We start from the raw sequence: 13,880 nt of genomic DNA, 5'->3' as shown, positions 1-13,880 counted from the left end.
GTTTGCCTTCAGCTCAGGTCATGATCCCAGGGTCCTCGGATCGAGTCCCGCATCAGGCTCCCTGCCCCGCGGGGAGCCTGCTTCTCCCTCTGCCTCTGCCTCTCTCTGTCACTCATGAATAAATAAAATCTGGAAGAAAAAAAAAGCTAAATTTAGTTTTAAAAAAAATACAGATTAGTAAAAAACCTAAATTTAGACAGCACTAAATATTGGAGAGGATTTTGTGCAGCAAAGACAATTATATATTGACTGCAATTGGAAGAATAAATTAGTATAAACACTTTGGATTCTTTTAAAGAGTTTTAAATTTATTTTAGACAGAGAACACACATGAGAGTGTGGGGGAGGGGCATAGGGAAGGGAAAGAGAGAAAATCCTCAAGCACACACCCTGCTGAGCTCAGAGCCCCATGTGGGGCTTGGCCCCAGGACCCCAGCATCATGACCTGACCTGCAATCAAGAGCCAGACACTTACCCGACTGAGCCACCAAGGCACCCCAGTATAAACACTTTGGAAAACAATTTGGCATTTGTATTTAGTTACGTTAAAGACATATATACCATACAACCCAACACTTCTGCTGGGCGTAAATACTAGAGAAAGCGTATACTGCCCATACGTGTCAGGAGATAGGAATACAATCAGTTTTGTAGAAACATTGTTCCAAATAGCAGAAAATTGAAAGCAACCCAAATGTCCACTGATATAAGATAGAATAAATAAACTGTATATTTACACAACGGCATAAAACAGTGAAAAAAGATAAATTATAGGTACAGACTGTAGCTCAACATACATTGAATAAAAAACAAATCACCAAAACACAGTATGATTCCCAAGGTTAAAATGGAGTACAATAAAACCCATGTTATATAGATTATATATTAAAGAAAAAGCAAGGAAATGATTAATATAAAATTGAAGATACTGGTTTTCTCGAGTAGGGAGGGAACAGGGATAATTGACAAGGTCCCAGAGTGGACTTCAAAAGTATTGGAAATGTTCTTTTCTTAAATTGGGTGACAGGTTCAAACATTTGCATATGTCCTTGGTAGAGAAGCCAACAGGGCGATATTGTCATTTGTGGAATTAAGAGTGAATATCTTTAAGGAAGCATTTTCCCTAAGTAGAACTAAATGGGGGCAGCTCAAAGGAACTTGAGTTGGCCTCAAGACAACTGGCTGTCCACTGCCATTGCCCTTAAATCATTCTGCATCTTCACCTCTCCTATGGTTTGTGGGCTCTGCAAGGACCTAAAGCCCTGCTCTTAAAAAAAGACTGCCATCCACTGACATTCAGTGAATGTTTGTGGGGAATGTGGTGCTAAACCATTGTAAAGCATGCATTGTTAGATCAAGAATACATTCGAGAGACAATAGCTGTTCTGCTAAAAACTATTCATTCCACAAATATTTATTGAGTATCTACTATGTACCAGTACATAGTATACAAAATTGTGTAAACAATTTACAAAATAGGTAAGCAAAAATAGACTTATCTAACAAAAAAATTTTAATGATACTTTTAATCTAATGTGTAAATTCTAAAATAAAATTATACATCTCTCTTTCCGATTCATAAGTCTTATTTTTAGTTCTACCAGTGCATTAAAGAACATATTACTGGTTCTAGGTGTTATGCTAATAGGTACTTGGTTTGTAAGAGGCTTCTACTTTGTTTTAAAATCTTATCGTGAGGGGCGCCTGGGCGGCTCAGGTGGTTCAGCATCCAACTCTTCATTTCAGCTCAGGTCATGATCTTAGCGTTGTGAGATCGAGCCCTGCATCAGGCTCATGGCCAGCATGGAGTCTGCTCGTCCCTCTCCCTCTGTTCCTCCATCCTCTCATTCTCTCTCTCTCTCTCACTCTTAAATAAATAAATAAATAAATAAATAAATAAATAAATAAATGAAATCTTTTTAAAAATGAAATAAAATAAAGATAAAAAATAAGATCATATCATGAAACTAGCCACACTGAAGAAACTAGACACGCTCTCACATTGCTGTTGGAAGTATAAATTGGCCTAATACCCATGGAGCCAGTTTGGCATTATCTATTAAACAAACAAATAATAACCTTTGCCCTAGCAAATTCATATCTCATAATTTATTCTAGAGCAATTGTTTGTAATAGCAAAAGATTGGAATCAATTTAAATACCCATCAGTAGGGACCTACTTAAATAAGTTATAGTATATCCTTATAGTAGAATGGCACACAGCTATAAAAGAAAGGCAATTCTACATAAACGCATAATACAGAAAATCACCAAGTGTATTGTTGTTTTTAAAAAGCAAGGTGCAGGGGGGCCTGGGCGGCTTAGTCGATTAAGCCTCTGACTCTGGATTTCAGCTCAGGTCATGGTCTCAGGGTCCTGAGATCGAGCCCCACAGGGGGCTCTGCGATGGGGTGGAGCTGCTTAAGATTCTCCCTCTGCCCCTCCCCCCCATTTTTTTTTTAAAAAGCAAGGTGCATAAGTACATATGATATGCCATCATTTGTGTAAAAATGTGTGTATGGGGGAGAACTATATAATAATATTTTTTATGTGGGCATAACAAATAAACCTCTGGAAAGGTGCTCAAGAAACTAATACCAGTGATCACCTATGTGGTGGAGGAAAACCGTCAGGAAGAGAGGGAAGGAGTTTTCACTATATAACTTCGTTTACACAAACAGACACTAAACTATGAGAATGTATCCTATATCGTAAAACTTTTTTTTTTTAAGATTTTATTTATTTATTTGACAGAGATAGAGACAGCCAGCGAGAGAGGGAACACAAGCAAGGGGAGTGGGAGAGGAAGAAGCAGGCTCATAGCAGAGGAGCCTGATGTGGGGCTCGATCCCATAACGCTGGGATCACGCCCTGAGCCGAAGGCAGACGCTTAACCGCTGTGCCACCCAGGCGCCTCCCTATATCGTAAAACTTAGGCAATTTATTTTAAAATTAAAATAAATGTGGCCGTGCTCTTTACTTTAGACTGGATTGGTTTGTTAGCACGATGTTTGCTAGTTACTCATAGGGTATTTCCCTAGTAAAAAGGTCAGACTTTTCTTAATGTTTTACTCATGAAATTTTTCCTTCAAGATTTTGGACCTGCAGCAGAAATTAGAACATGCTCAAAAAGTCTGTCTCTCCGACACTTGTATTTTGGGGAAGAAGCAACTAGAGGAAAGGATAAAAGAAGCCCTGGAAAACGAAGCTAAAACAAAGCAGCAGTATCAGGAAGAGCAGCACAAGAGGTAAGAGGAGCAAAGCCGTCCGTCTCAGCTGGGCGAACCACCGGGTCTAGCAGGTGTCCGCGTCCGCAGGCGTTTCCTCTGTGTTCCCGCTGAGGTGAACTCGGCGACGCAGCTGCTTATCACACTCCATTCTAATTGTTTTTCTTGGTTGCCTTTCATACTAGAGTGTCAGATCTTAAAGGCAGGGATTGTTTCTGTTGCTCTGAGACTCTTCGTGCACAGTTGTCGTTGAATGACTGGATGACCTAGGACATATACTCTGGGATTTGCTTTCCTGATTCTAACATGATCGGCATAAAATGCAGAGTAAATGACATTGATGTTTGTATTTATCCGCTGATTTCATTCAAAGAAGCTCCAAGTACTTTAAAGGCATCGTAATCATCAATAATCTGTTACCAGATAGGAGCTTTCATTTTTTTTTTCTAAAATTATTACTATTAGAATTCTTATTAAAATGACCTGCCTGGATGCCCTAAACTTCGGTAACTGATGGCTTCCTACTTCTGTGACACTCAGAGTGATTTGCATATACTTTAAGAAAAATATGGTTTTAGCCACTGAAAAGACATGCAGACATCCACATATGCTATGAAGCTCAGAAACTTACTTTCAGCTTTAGCTAAAAGCTCTAGCATAGGGCCTGGCACTTAGTAGGTACTCGGAAAACAGTGAATGAATGAATGTTTGAGTAAATGAATGAATGTGTGAATGAATAGTGGGTTCCCTCAGTGAGGTACGATAGAAAAACGCTCGTCTCACCGCCACCTCTAACAGGATGGTAGACCACCCTCCGTGGTAATGCACCTAGATCCCGAATAAACTATAAGCATACCTTTCAAAGCATTGCCCACAATAAAGCAAGTGAAAGCACTAACAGCAAACATATAATAAACTCAAACAAAAATGATAAATATAAATAAACTTCTAAGTCAGGGAGCAAATAATATCAGCCCCAGGTTTGGGAAAAGGAAGTGAGGAAGTTTGCCCCAAGATGGGAGAAGTGAACTAGGGACTCCAATATTAAGCTGGCAGTCTTGAAGTGTTCCCCAGTAGGTAGCCCCCTACTTCCCCAAATTATCTCTGGAGGAAAGCAACTCCAAATTATATATTAAGGATTCCATATATTATTACGTTTTTACTTTCTTTTTAAAGATTTTATTTGTTTATTTGACAGAGAGAGAATGAGCACAAGCAGGGGGAACAGCAGGCAGAGGGAGAGGGAGAAGCAGGCTCCCCGCAGAGTGGGGGAACCCGATACGGGGCTCAATCCCAGAACCCCGGGATCATGACCTGAGCTGAAGGCAGACGCTTAAAAACTGAGCCACACAGGCACCCTTGATTTTTAGTTCCATAATATTTTAGACAGTTGTATAGCATTCCGTTACATAGATACATTGTAATTTATGTCAAATGGTTTGTAGATATTTTTGCTGTTACAAATAATGCTGCAATGACTATCCTCGTATGTAGACTTTATGAAGGTTTAGGGTGCTGTGATAGTGCATAGCAGAGACGCCTAACCTGCTCCAGGGAGCTCAAGAAAGCCTGCTAAAGGAGAGCTATTTAAGCTGAATGTGAGGTATTCGGGATGGATGGCTCAACAGAGAATATTAGGGGAAGGATGTCTTAGAAGAGGAAGCGAAGGAAAAGGTTGCAGGGGAGGAATAAGGGTAGAGGATGACTTGTTTCAGGAAGTGAAAAAAGTTCGTTTTGCCTGGAACAAAATGTTTACGGGTAGAGTGAGTGGCAAGAAAACGAGGCTAGAAAGGTAAGCTAGCTAACAAGCTCTATTGAAGTGTTTGGACTTTATGATATGATGAGATTGTGATGTAGAAAGAGCACTCTGGTTGCTATGTAAGGAATGGATTGAGAGGCTGAGAGGGGAGACAGGGATCATCAATCTACTGATTTCTTAATTTCTTTTTTCTTTAGCTGGGTATAGTATTCTTAATTGATGGTACAGGACAACGTGGGGCTCCCCAAGCCCCTCCCCTTCTTCAGTGGGTCTGGGATGAAAACCGTGGAGGTCAGGAGATTCTCAGGGTGTTGCGAGATGAGTTGGAGCAAGGACTCTTCAGCAGCTGAGGTCCTCTCTCCTCCTCTTGTTCTCGCTGAGGCTGGTAGTCCCGGGAGCTCTTACTCCTTAGAGGCCATGTGGACCGTAAGGTCCAACACCCAGTTGCAAATTCACTGTCATCCAGGAAATCGGCTTGACAAAGTGGTCATTGAGAGCAATGCCAGCCCCAGCCCTGAAGGTGGAAGTCTGGGTGGCACTGTGAAAGTCGCAGGAGACAACCTGGTCTTCGGTGTAGCCCAGGATGCCCTTAAGGTACCCTGCAATGCCTGCTTCGCCACCTTCTTGATGTGATTGTTTTTGGCAGCTTTCTCCAGGCGGGAGGTCATATCCATGACTAACATGTTGGGGCTGGGGACACAGAAGGCCATGCCAGTGAGCTTCCATTCAGCTCAGGAATGACCTTGCCTACAGCCTTGATGGTGCCAATAGAAGCAGATGATGTTCTGGGCAGCCCCTTGGCCATCACACCACAGCTTCCCAGAGGGGCTGTCCACAGTCTTCTGAATGACAGTGATGGCATGGACTGTGGTCATGAGTCCCTCCACAATGCCAAAATTGTCATGGATGACCCTGGCCAGAGGGGCCAAGCAGTTAGTGGTGCAGGAGGCATTGCTGAAATCTTGAGGGAGTTGTCTTATTCTCAAGGTTTATGCCCATTACAAACATGAGGGCATCAGCAGAAGCAGCAGAGATGATGACCCTCTCGACCCCACCCTTCAGGTGAGCCCCAGCCTTCTCTGTGGTGGTGAAGACCCCAGTGGACTCCACAACACACTCAGCAGCGGCATCACCCCATTTGATGTTGGCAGGGTCTCGCTCCTGGAAGATAGAGATGGGCTTTCCATTGATGCCAAGTGTCCCATTCTCAGCCTTGACTGTGCTGTAGAATTTGCTGTGGGTGGAATCATAGTGGAATGTGTAGACCATGTAGTTGAGGTCAATGAAGGGGCCACTGATGGTGACGATATCCACTTTGCCAGAGTTAAAAGCAGCGCTGGTGACCAGGTACCAAATATGGCCAAATTCATTTACTCCGAGCTTCACCACTGTGTCTCAGGGACGTGGCTGGCACTGCACCGGGAGATGTGGCTGTATGTCTAATGGGGAGGGGCAGAGAGCCTTCTTAATTTCATTCATTGGCATAACTGGTTTTCTATTAGTTTCTGCTCAAACTATATGTAATATGGGAATTAATTTCTAACATATTCATGAATTGCTTTTTAAATTTTGACTTGCTATGTTTCAATGCCAGTTTCCAACTCCTAAATTCCATTGCATATAACTCAAGTTTCTTTAGTTCTAGCAATTTAAAACTTCCCTTTCAGCTCTAAAGTTTATCTCTTAGTCTGGCCCCTTGATCAGAAATTCAGAACGGAACCAAAAAAGTAGACAATAATAGGCAGGAATTGCTCGGGTCTATAAAGAATGAAATGAAAACAGAGGTGAAGGGGGCGGTGCTGGTGCAGGGGCGGATGTGAATGGTAGGAGGTAAGCTTGTAGAGCCTTCACTTATATCAGGAACCATGACAAGAATTGGACGTGCTGGAGGTGGGGAGATAGGAGTCCCATGTCCCAAATATAAATCTTTCCCAGTAATCCACTGGTTTTTCAGGAAACTGGAGTTAGAGAAATTGAGCTCATTTGTGCAATATCAGTAGTGACCTAGCATGTAGGCGCTGCTCCATCGTGCTCATCTTATTCTTCTAGATAATCTCCTAAATCCAAAGAGCTTTGTTGGAAAGCCTCAGAAACTCTTCCACAAACTGTAGTCTGATGAGATTCCCTCTGAAGGAGTTAAGTACTTAGGGCCCTTCTGGAAACGGTGAACTTCCTCATCAAACACAGGCTCGTTTATGATTCAGCCCCTGCAGCGTGGACATGCGTGCATTAGTATCAGTAGTGTTTGTAACTAACAACCCTGTACTGAACCACGAAGATCGAGGGACTCAACTTGTAAAGCAGGGAGGACGAGGAGAAAGAATAGAAAACTCAAGATTAGAGTCCTACGTCCATCTTGTCCTAGCAGGTTAATGAAACCTCTCTGTGCCACAGCTTCCGCTGTGAGATGAGGCAAGTTTGTCCTCTTCATAGGGTTGTTTTGATGAGTGAGAGAGAGAACTAAGAAAAGCGTCTGTCACAAAGGAGGTCCCCCGTGTTGGTCTCTATTTTATGGACACAGGTCCTACCTCATTGAACCAGTAAAATCCCTTGTGATGATATAACAATTTTAGGTCAAAGAATTTCATAAATTCAGTGTGATTTAATGGATATTCATTGCCCTCAGGACACTCCTGTATCAGAATGAAAAAAACCTACAAAAGCAAGTGAGAATCTTACAAGATAAAGGGAATCAACTGGAAATAACCAGTTCTCAGCAACAATCCAGAATTCAGCAGCAGGAGGCCCAACTTAAACAACTGGAAGATGAAAAGAGGTAAGAAAGTAAACAGATGCGCTTCTGAGTTTTCCTGTTCCCATAGACCCAAGTCATAGCCAACGGTAACTGAGTGCCTAGCATTTTACCCCTTGGGTTTATCGGTAAGGCAGAATCTGCTCTAGGTGTCTCCAGCAAGAAGGGATTCGACACAGGGAATAACATGCTTTTACAAGGAGGGAGATGCCGGGGTGAGGAGAACGTTGGAAAGAATTGCTGGGGGCTTTCAGTAATGCCAGAAGTCCAGAAACCCCGGGGAAACCTACTCCTGCGGCCCCAGAGTGCCCCTGCAAATGCCCCATCTGCCGTCTGCCCGCTCACCTCCCTGCCGGTGCTCGAGGGCGGCGAGGCTCCGCACCAGCACCTTCCGAACTGAGCGCACGTGCCTCTCATTTACGGAAACTAAGCTCTGCACTCAAGAGTCTGGGGAATGTAGTTTTCAGACTTCCAACCTTGCAGCACAGAATAGTCTCACTTAAAAAAAAATGTTTTTCAGCTTCTCAAGAGCAACCGAGAATTATCAGAAAAGGTATCTGCATTGCAGCAAGAGAAGGCGGCGCTATATGAGGAGTGCGTGCAATTTTTGAAGCAGCTTGATGTCCACGCAAGGTAAACAAGTCCCCTTCGGATGGGGAGTTCATGCTTTTCCCCAAACACACCCTTTACATTTGCCTTCGTGCTTTTCCCGCCTCACATACTTTGCTCAGTCCAGACCACACCCTCCCTGTTTCAACTCCTCATTTCAACTCAGAATCCTTGGGCTAGGACTCACCTTCTCCAAGAAGCCTTCCTTGACACCACCAGCCTAGGCTGGGTGAAGTGCTCGTTCTTTCCCTCGTAGCCCTTGGTACATGCCTCTTCGTGTTGATTTCAGAACTTGCTGCATTAGTTTGAAATAATACGTGATTCATTACCTGTCTTCCTCACCAGACTATAGGCTCTTCAAGAGCATGGGCCATGGTCTTATGCATCTTTTTATCCATAGTCTCCAGTATATAGTAGGCGCTCAATAAAAAATGTGTTTCTGAACTTTCTGCTCTTTCTTCCATTCCCTGCTCATCATTCCACCAGATTCCTCCCACTCTCCTCCTTTCTGGAATGTAGCATAGTAGTTCAGAGTATGGACTCTGGAGCCGTATTGCCTGGGTACAAATCCTGGTTCTAGCAGAAACTAGCTGTGTGACCTTGGATAAGTTATGTAACCTCTCTGTGCCTGAGGTCCCTCATCTTTAAAATGGGCAAAATAACAGTACTTATCTCATAAAGTTGTTGTCTCACAACAAATTAAATGAATAAGTACACAAAAAGCGCTTACTTAGAACAATGTCTAGTGCACGACTATTATTATATCTGTTTATTTTTAGTTCTTTTTCCATGATCCACCTCTCTGCTCTCAGCTCTGTAGTCTTCTGCTCTATTTCTTTTATTAGGCTGAAATTTCTTATTCTTTTGTATTCTTACTCACCAACTAGGTTGATGGTATTAATGATAATGATTTAAAAACCATTGTTTACTGCTGTGTAGCAAGGAGTATTTTTCAGAGTCATTGGTATTCCTTATCTTGCTTTGATCATCGTATTACTGAGAAATGTAGACACCGTGGGGAGAATGTGCGGTTCAGGTCATGCTGCTTACAAATCTAAGGCTGGAACTCAGTCCTCTAATAACCTACATAGTGCTCTTTCCACATCTTATCTTGGTCTTAGAGGGAGTTGAAAGAATGAAGTGCTAGACCCAGAGCATATAAAATGCCACAGCGCCTGCCAAGTGAACTGATAGCGGAGCTAATGTGTGCATACGTTGCTTACCCAGACTCCTTCCTGTGTTCACTCCTAGTCTTTGTCAAAAACACAGTTTTATGATTTTACTGTCATAGCTTGTAAAACAGTAAAATTTTATCTTCTCTTCCTCTTGTTGTTGTCTGGTAAGCATTGTGGTTTGAATTTGCTTATTTTTGTAGAACGTAATATTTCGTAAAGTCGATGTGCCCTTGCACTAATAGCGGCAGTTAAACAGGACCCGATTGCTAAAGACTAACAGAACTCAGTGACAGTGCTTCCAAAGGCACAGCTCATTGCGGGAGAAGGTTACAGTGGCACAACAGAATTAGGGTCAGGACATGCATTGTCTTCCACGGCAGTCTCACAGCAGACAGTCGCGCGAGGTCCGGCAGGGACCCATGCCGGGTAGCACTTCCTGTCTCGGGTCAGGAACTAGTAAAGTGTGCCCCAGTACTTCACAACCAAAGATCCCCAAATGGAGTCTCAGCTGAGTTTTTTTTTTTTTTTTTAATATTCTGTTGGTCTTGGGAGCATATTTCTGCTATGTAACCAGCCGCAACAGCAGAGCCTTCTTGAGGTCTCACTGAGACCAAGTACAAATCATCAGTCTCACCGTCATCCGTAAACAGTGCTGACAAGCTGCTGCAAACTGCTGTCCGACTCCTCGGCCCTGTGATTACAAAGCCATGCTGCTTTTATCAGCATATTTCATTTCTGGACCGGTGGTTAGTGCCAAGCAAGAACTTCAGCAAAACAGCTTGGGTCAATTCTAGGCATGCTGGAATCAACCCTCACAACACAGTCCTAATTGAGTTAGGAATTACTCATTGGTCCTATGAGTGATATTTTTACTCAGAATAACACAGAAAAAAAGGATTTTGGTTTGTGTGTGCATATGTATATACTTTTTGTTTAAAACATTATTTTTATAGAATAAATTCCTGGGAGTGGAATTACTGGCCAAAAGCTGAAACTCTGGATCTTAAAATGTATTGACAAAAACTCAGAAGCATCCCGCCAAGATGTTCTGCCATAATTCTGTAAGAGTAGCAATTACACCACGTCCTCACTAGCATTGGGTGCTGCTAACGGGGGAGGGCTCTGATGACATTTTCCCCAATATTCTTTGTTTTAATTGAGGTATGATTAACATACAATAAATGCATAGATTTTTATAGGTACAGTCTTACATTTGGCAAATGTGTAAACCCACATAACCACTACCCCATTCAAGATCCAGAACATTTCCATTATCCCTTAAGGTTCTATCTGGACTTTTTGCAGTCGGTCTGTATCTCCTGTGCGCCACCCCCTCCCAGACATCCACTCTTCTGACCTCTGTCTCCTCTAGAATTTCATCTACGTGGAACCTTACCGCACGCGGGCTCTTGTGGCTGAATTCTCTTGCTCAGCGTACTCTTTTATTTTCAGTGCTCACTGACAGTCGTAAATATTTGTCATTTTATTTTCAATTTCTTTGATGGCTAATGAGGCTGAATGTTTTTCCATGTTATTTGCCCATTGCCTTTAGGACAGTGGGCCCTGACCCTAGCTGCACATGCCTGGGCCCCAACATAGGTTAGTTAGATCGGAATCTGGGGGGATAGGGCTTAGAGATCAGCGTTCCCCACGTAACTCTGATGTGCCATCCAACATTAAGAACACGGCTTTAAGAAAGAAAATAGAAGGAATTGTCAAAACTCTGGGTTCGTTTTTTATTTCATTCCCCTGACCCCAGCCCTGACCTTTGCAGACAATGCTTGTTTTTTCCATGTTTTCCCAACCACACTTCAGAAACAAATTCCTTGCCTTTTTGAAAGAGAAGTAATAGAAAATTCTATCTGGTTTTGCTTAAACATAAGCAAAAAATTGTCCCCAAATTTTAGAGCATGAGTATTATGCCGCCTCATAGATCCAGTAGTTAAGCCAAAAATGACCTTCCGAACTCCACATGTGCTCCAGGCGAGTGGGCCCACTGAGCCTCTGACCAAACGAGGGCTGTGCCGGCTAGCCAGCCAGCAATGGCGAGAGAAGGCTTCAAGGCCTCACCAGCTCTGCCGTGTCAACACACTCTTCCAACCATGCATAACACTGCGGAGAGAAGCCGGAGGGTCCCGCAACAGGAGCTAGTTAGGACAAGCATATGATACTCACTTGATGGAAGCCCTTGCAACTGTAAAAGACGGGGGCCCTGAAGATTAGACAGTAGCACGGGGAAATGCTTACGATATAATAGAAAGAGTGTAAGACTAAACTTTAATGTAGGCAATGTCTAACAAAAGACACTTATAAAAAGACTAGAAGGAAATACAACTCTATTTTAATACTGGTCATATTGGGAATTGGGTTTTCTTCCCAAATTTTCTATAGCTTATCATCTTATTTTTTAAAATAAATTAATTTGGGGGCGCCTGGGTGGCACAGTTGGTTAAGCATCTGACTCTTGGTTTCGGCTCAGGTCGTGATCTCGGGGTCGTGATCTCAGGGTCGAGAGACCAAGCCCCACATTGGGCTCCATGCTCAGCAGGCTGTCTGCTTAAGACTCTCTCTCCCTCTCTTTTTGCCACCCCCCACTTAAATAAATAAATAAATATATCTTTTAAAAAATTAATTTCTTAGTAGTCCAAATGGCAGAATAAGAGAGAAAGCAGCTAAGATTTGGGTGTTTTGGTTTTTTTTTTAAAGGTTTTATTTATTTATTTGACAGAGAGAGAGACAGCCAGCGAGAGAGGGAACACAAGCAGGGGGAGTGGGAGAGGAAGAAGCAGGCTCCTAGCGGAGAAGCCTGATGCGGGGCTCGATCCCAGAACACCGGGATCACGCCCTGAGCCGAAGGCAGACGCTTAATGACTGAGCCACCCAGTCGCCCCTAAGATTTGGGTTTTAATATCCTAGGGCAGGATGGGTAAAAATAAGTGCCAGAAATACATGTTGTGTTTCAAATGATGTCAAGACATCAGAGTAGCTGATGAGCAGCTGAGAAGCCCAGAGGATGACAGGTAGATTGTACACTGCTAGATGTTACACCTCTGAAGCTATGGACCAGAGGATGCTGGAACCCAGCGATGTCTTCTGCCAAGCTCTTTTTAGTAAAAAGGGAAATAAGAACATTTATGAGATGTAAACATCGCCCTGTAAAGAATCTAAGTCGCAGCAGTGGTAATCGTGAACACAGTTCTGCAAAAATACACGCCTATTACATAGTGGGTACTGCAAGGGTCACAGAACTGAACAGGCCTGAGGCAGTTTTATGAACCCAGGTATCTAGACCAACTCTATTAATTAGGGTTTAGGTTGAGTTGCTGGAGCAGAGACTCCAAATAACAACGTCTTTGAAAGGAACAGGTTTCTGTCCTACCTAGCAGTGCAGACATAAGCAGTCCAGAATGGGTATTGTGGGTCAGTGTCACAGGAGTCTAGACTCCTTTATCTCATTGCACCAGCGTCTTTAACGTGTTGCCCTTATCCACATTCAAGCCAACAAAAAGGAAGAGGGGAAAGCAAGGACGTTCCATTTGCCTTTAGGACACACTACTTCCACTCGTGTTCTGTTGGCCAGAACTTACTCACACAGTTCATTCCATCTAGCTGGAAGGAAAGTCAGGAAGTATAGTGCATTTTAGGGGCAACCAAGTGCCCAGCTGAAAATCAGGGGCTCTGTAATGACGGAAGAAGGAGAACATGGACAGGGACAATCCCAGCAGTCAGTGACTGCCAAGTACACTGACAAGCTGTATCTAGCCTGGTATGCATGTCTCTGGCCTCCAGGAATCCAAACTTCTCAGCCGGGTATCTGGCTAACAGCTAAGGTAATCTTCAAAGGAAAAATATGCAAAATGATTCCTTTATGTACAATCAGCAAGCAGGAGAGAGAGCGGGGCACTATTTTGAAAAATGGAAGAGTCTTGCAGAAACACATTTAAGGGTAAGACATAATTTACAAGACAGAAGACTTCCTTGGAGTAGCTCTTCCATCAGAGTTTAACTAGAATTAGCATCTAGATAAGTCTGCTTTGCTCTTTCCCTCCCATCTTGTTCCTAGTTATTATATAAAACAAAATATCAAACCCATACATACATGGTCAATTAATTTATGATAAAGATGCCAAGAATATACAGTGGGGGGGGGGAGGACCTGGGTGGCTCAAGTTGTTGAGTATCTGCCTTCGGCTCAGGTCATGATCTCCAGGTCCTGGAATAGAGCCCCATGTCCGGCTCCTGGTTCCCAGCTTAGGGGGAATCTGCTTCTCTCTCTCCCTCTGCCTCTCCCCTGCTCATGCTCTCTCTGCATCTCTCTGTCTCAGATGAATAAATAAAATCTTAAAAAAAAAAAAAAA

At 43.1% G+C, this 13,880-nt stretch overlaps 1 protein-coding gene across 1 annotated transcript in view; it reads left to right on the top strand.

Moving 5' to 3' along the window:
* The window catches only part of CCDC30 (coiled-coil domain containing 30), a 60,970-nt gene that overhangs the window by 27,817 nt on the left and 19,273 nt on the right, over positions 1 to 13,880 (top strand). Inside the window, 3 exon segments of the mRNA XM_008699348.2 lie at positions 3,094 to 3,248; positions 7,613 to 7,777; positions 8,261 to 8,371. Of these exon segments, the coding sequence (XP_008697570.2) occupies positions 3,094 to 3,248; positions 7,613 to 7,777; positions 8,261 to 8,371 (431 nt within the window).

Source organism: Ursus maritimus, unplaced genomic scaffold (genome assembly GCF_017311325.1).
Source record: "Ursus maritimus isolate PB19 unplaced genomic scaffold, ASM1731132v1 scaffold_12, whole genome shotgun sequence".
NCBI classification, from domain to species: domain Eukaryota; kingdom Metazoa; phylum Chordata; class Mammalia; order Carnivora; family Ursidae; genus Ursus; species Ursus maritimus.
The sequence above is the reverse complement of the archived record's forward strand: the minus strand, read 5'-3'. Positions and strand labels throughout refer to the sequence as shown.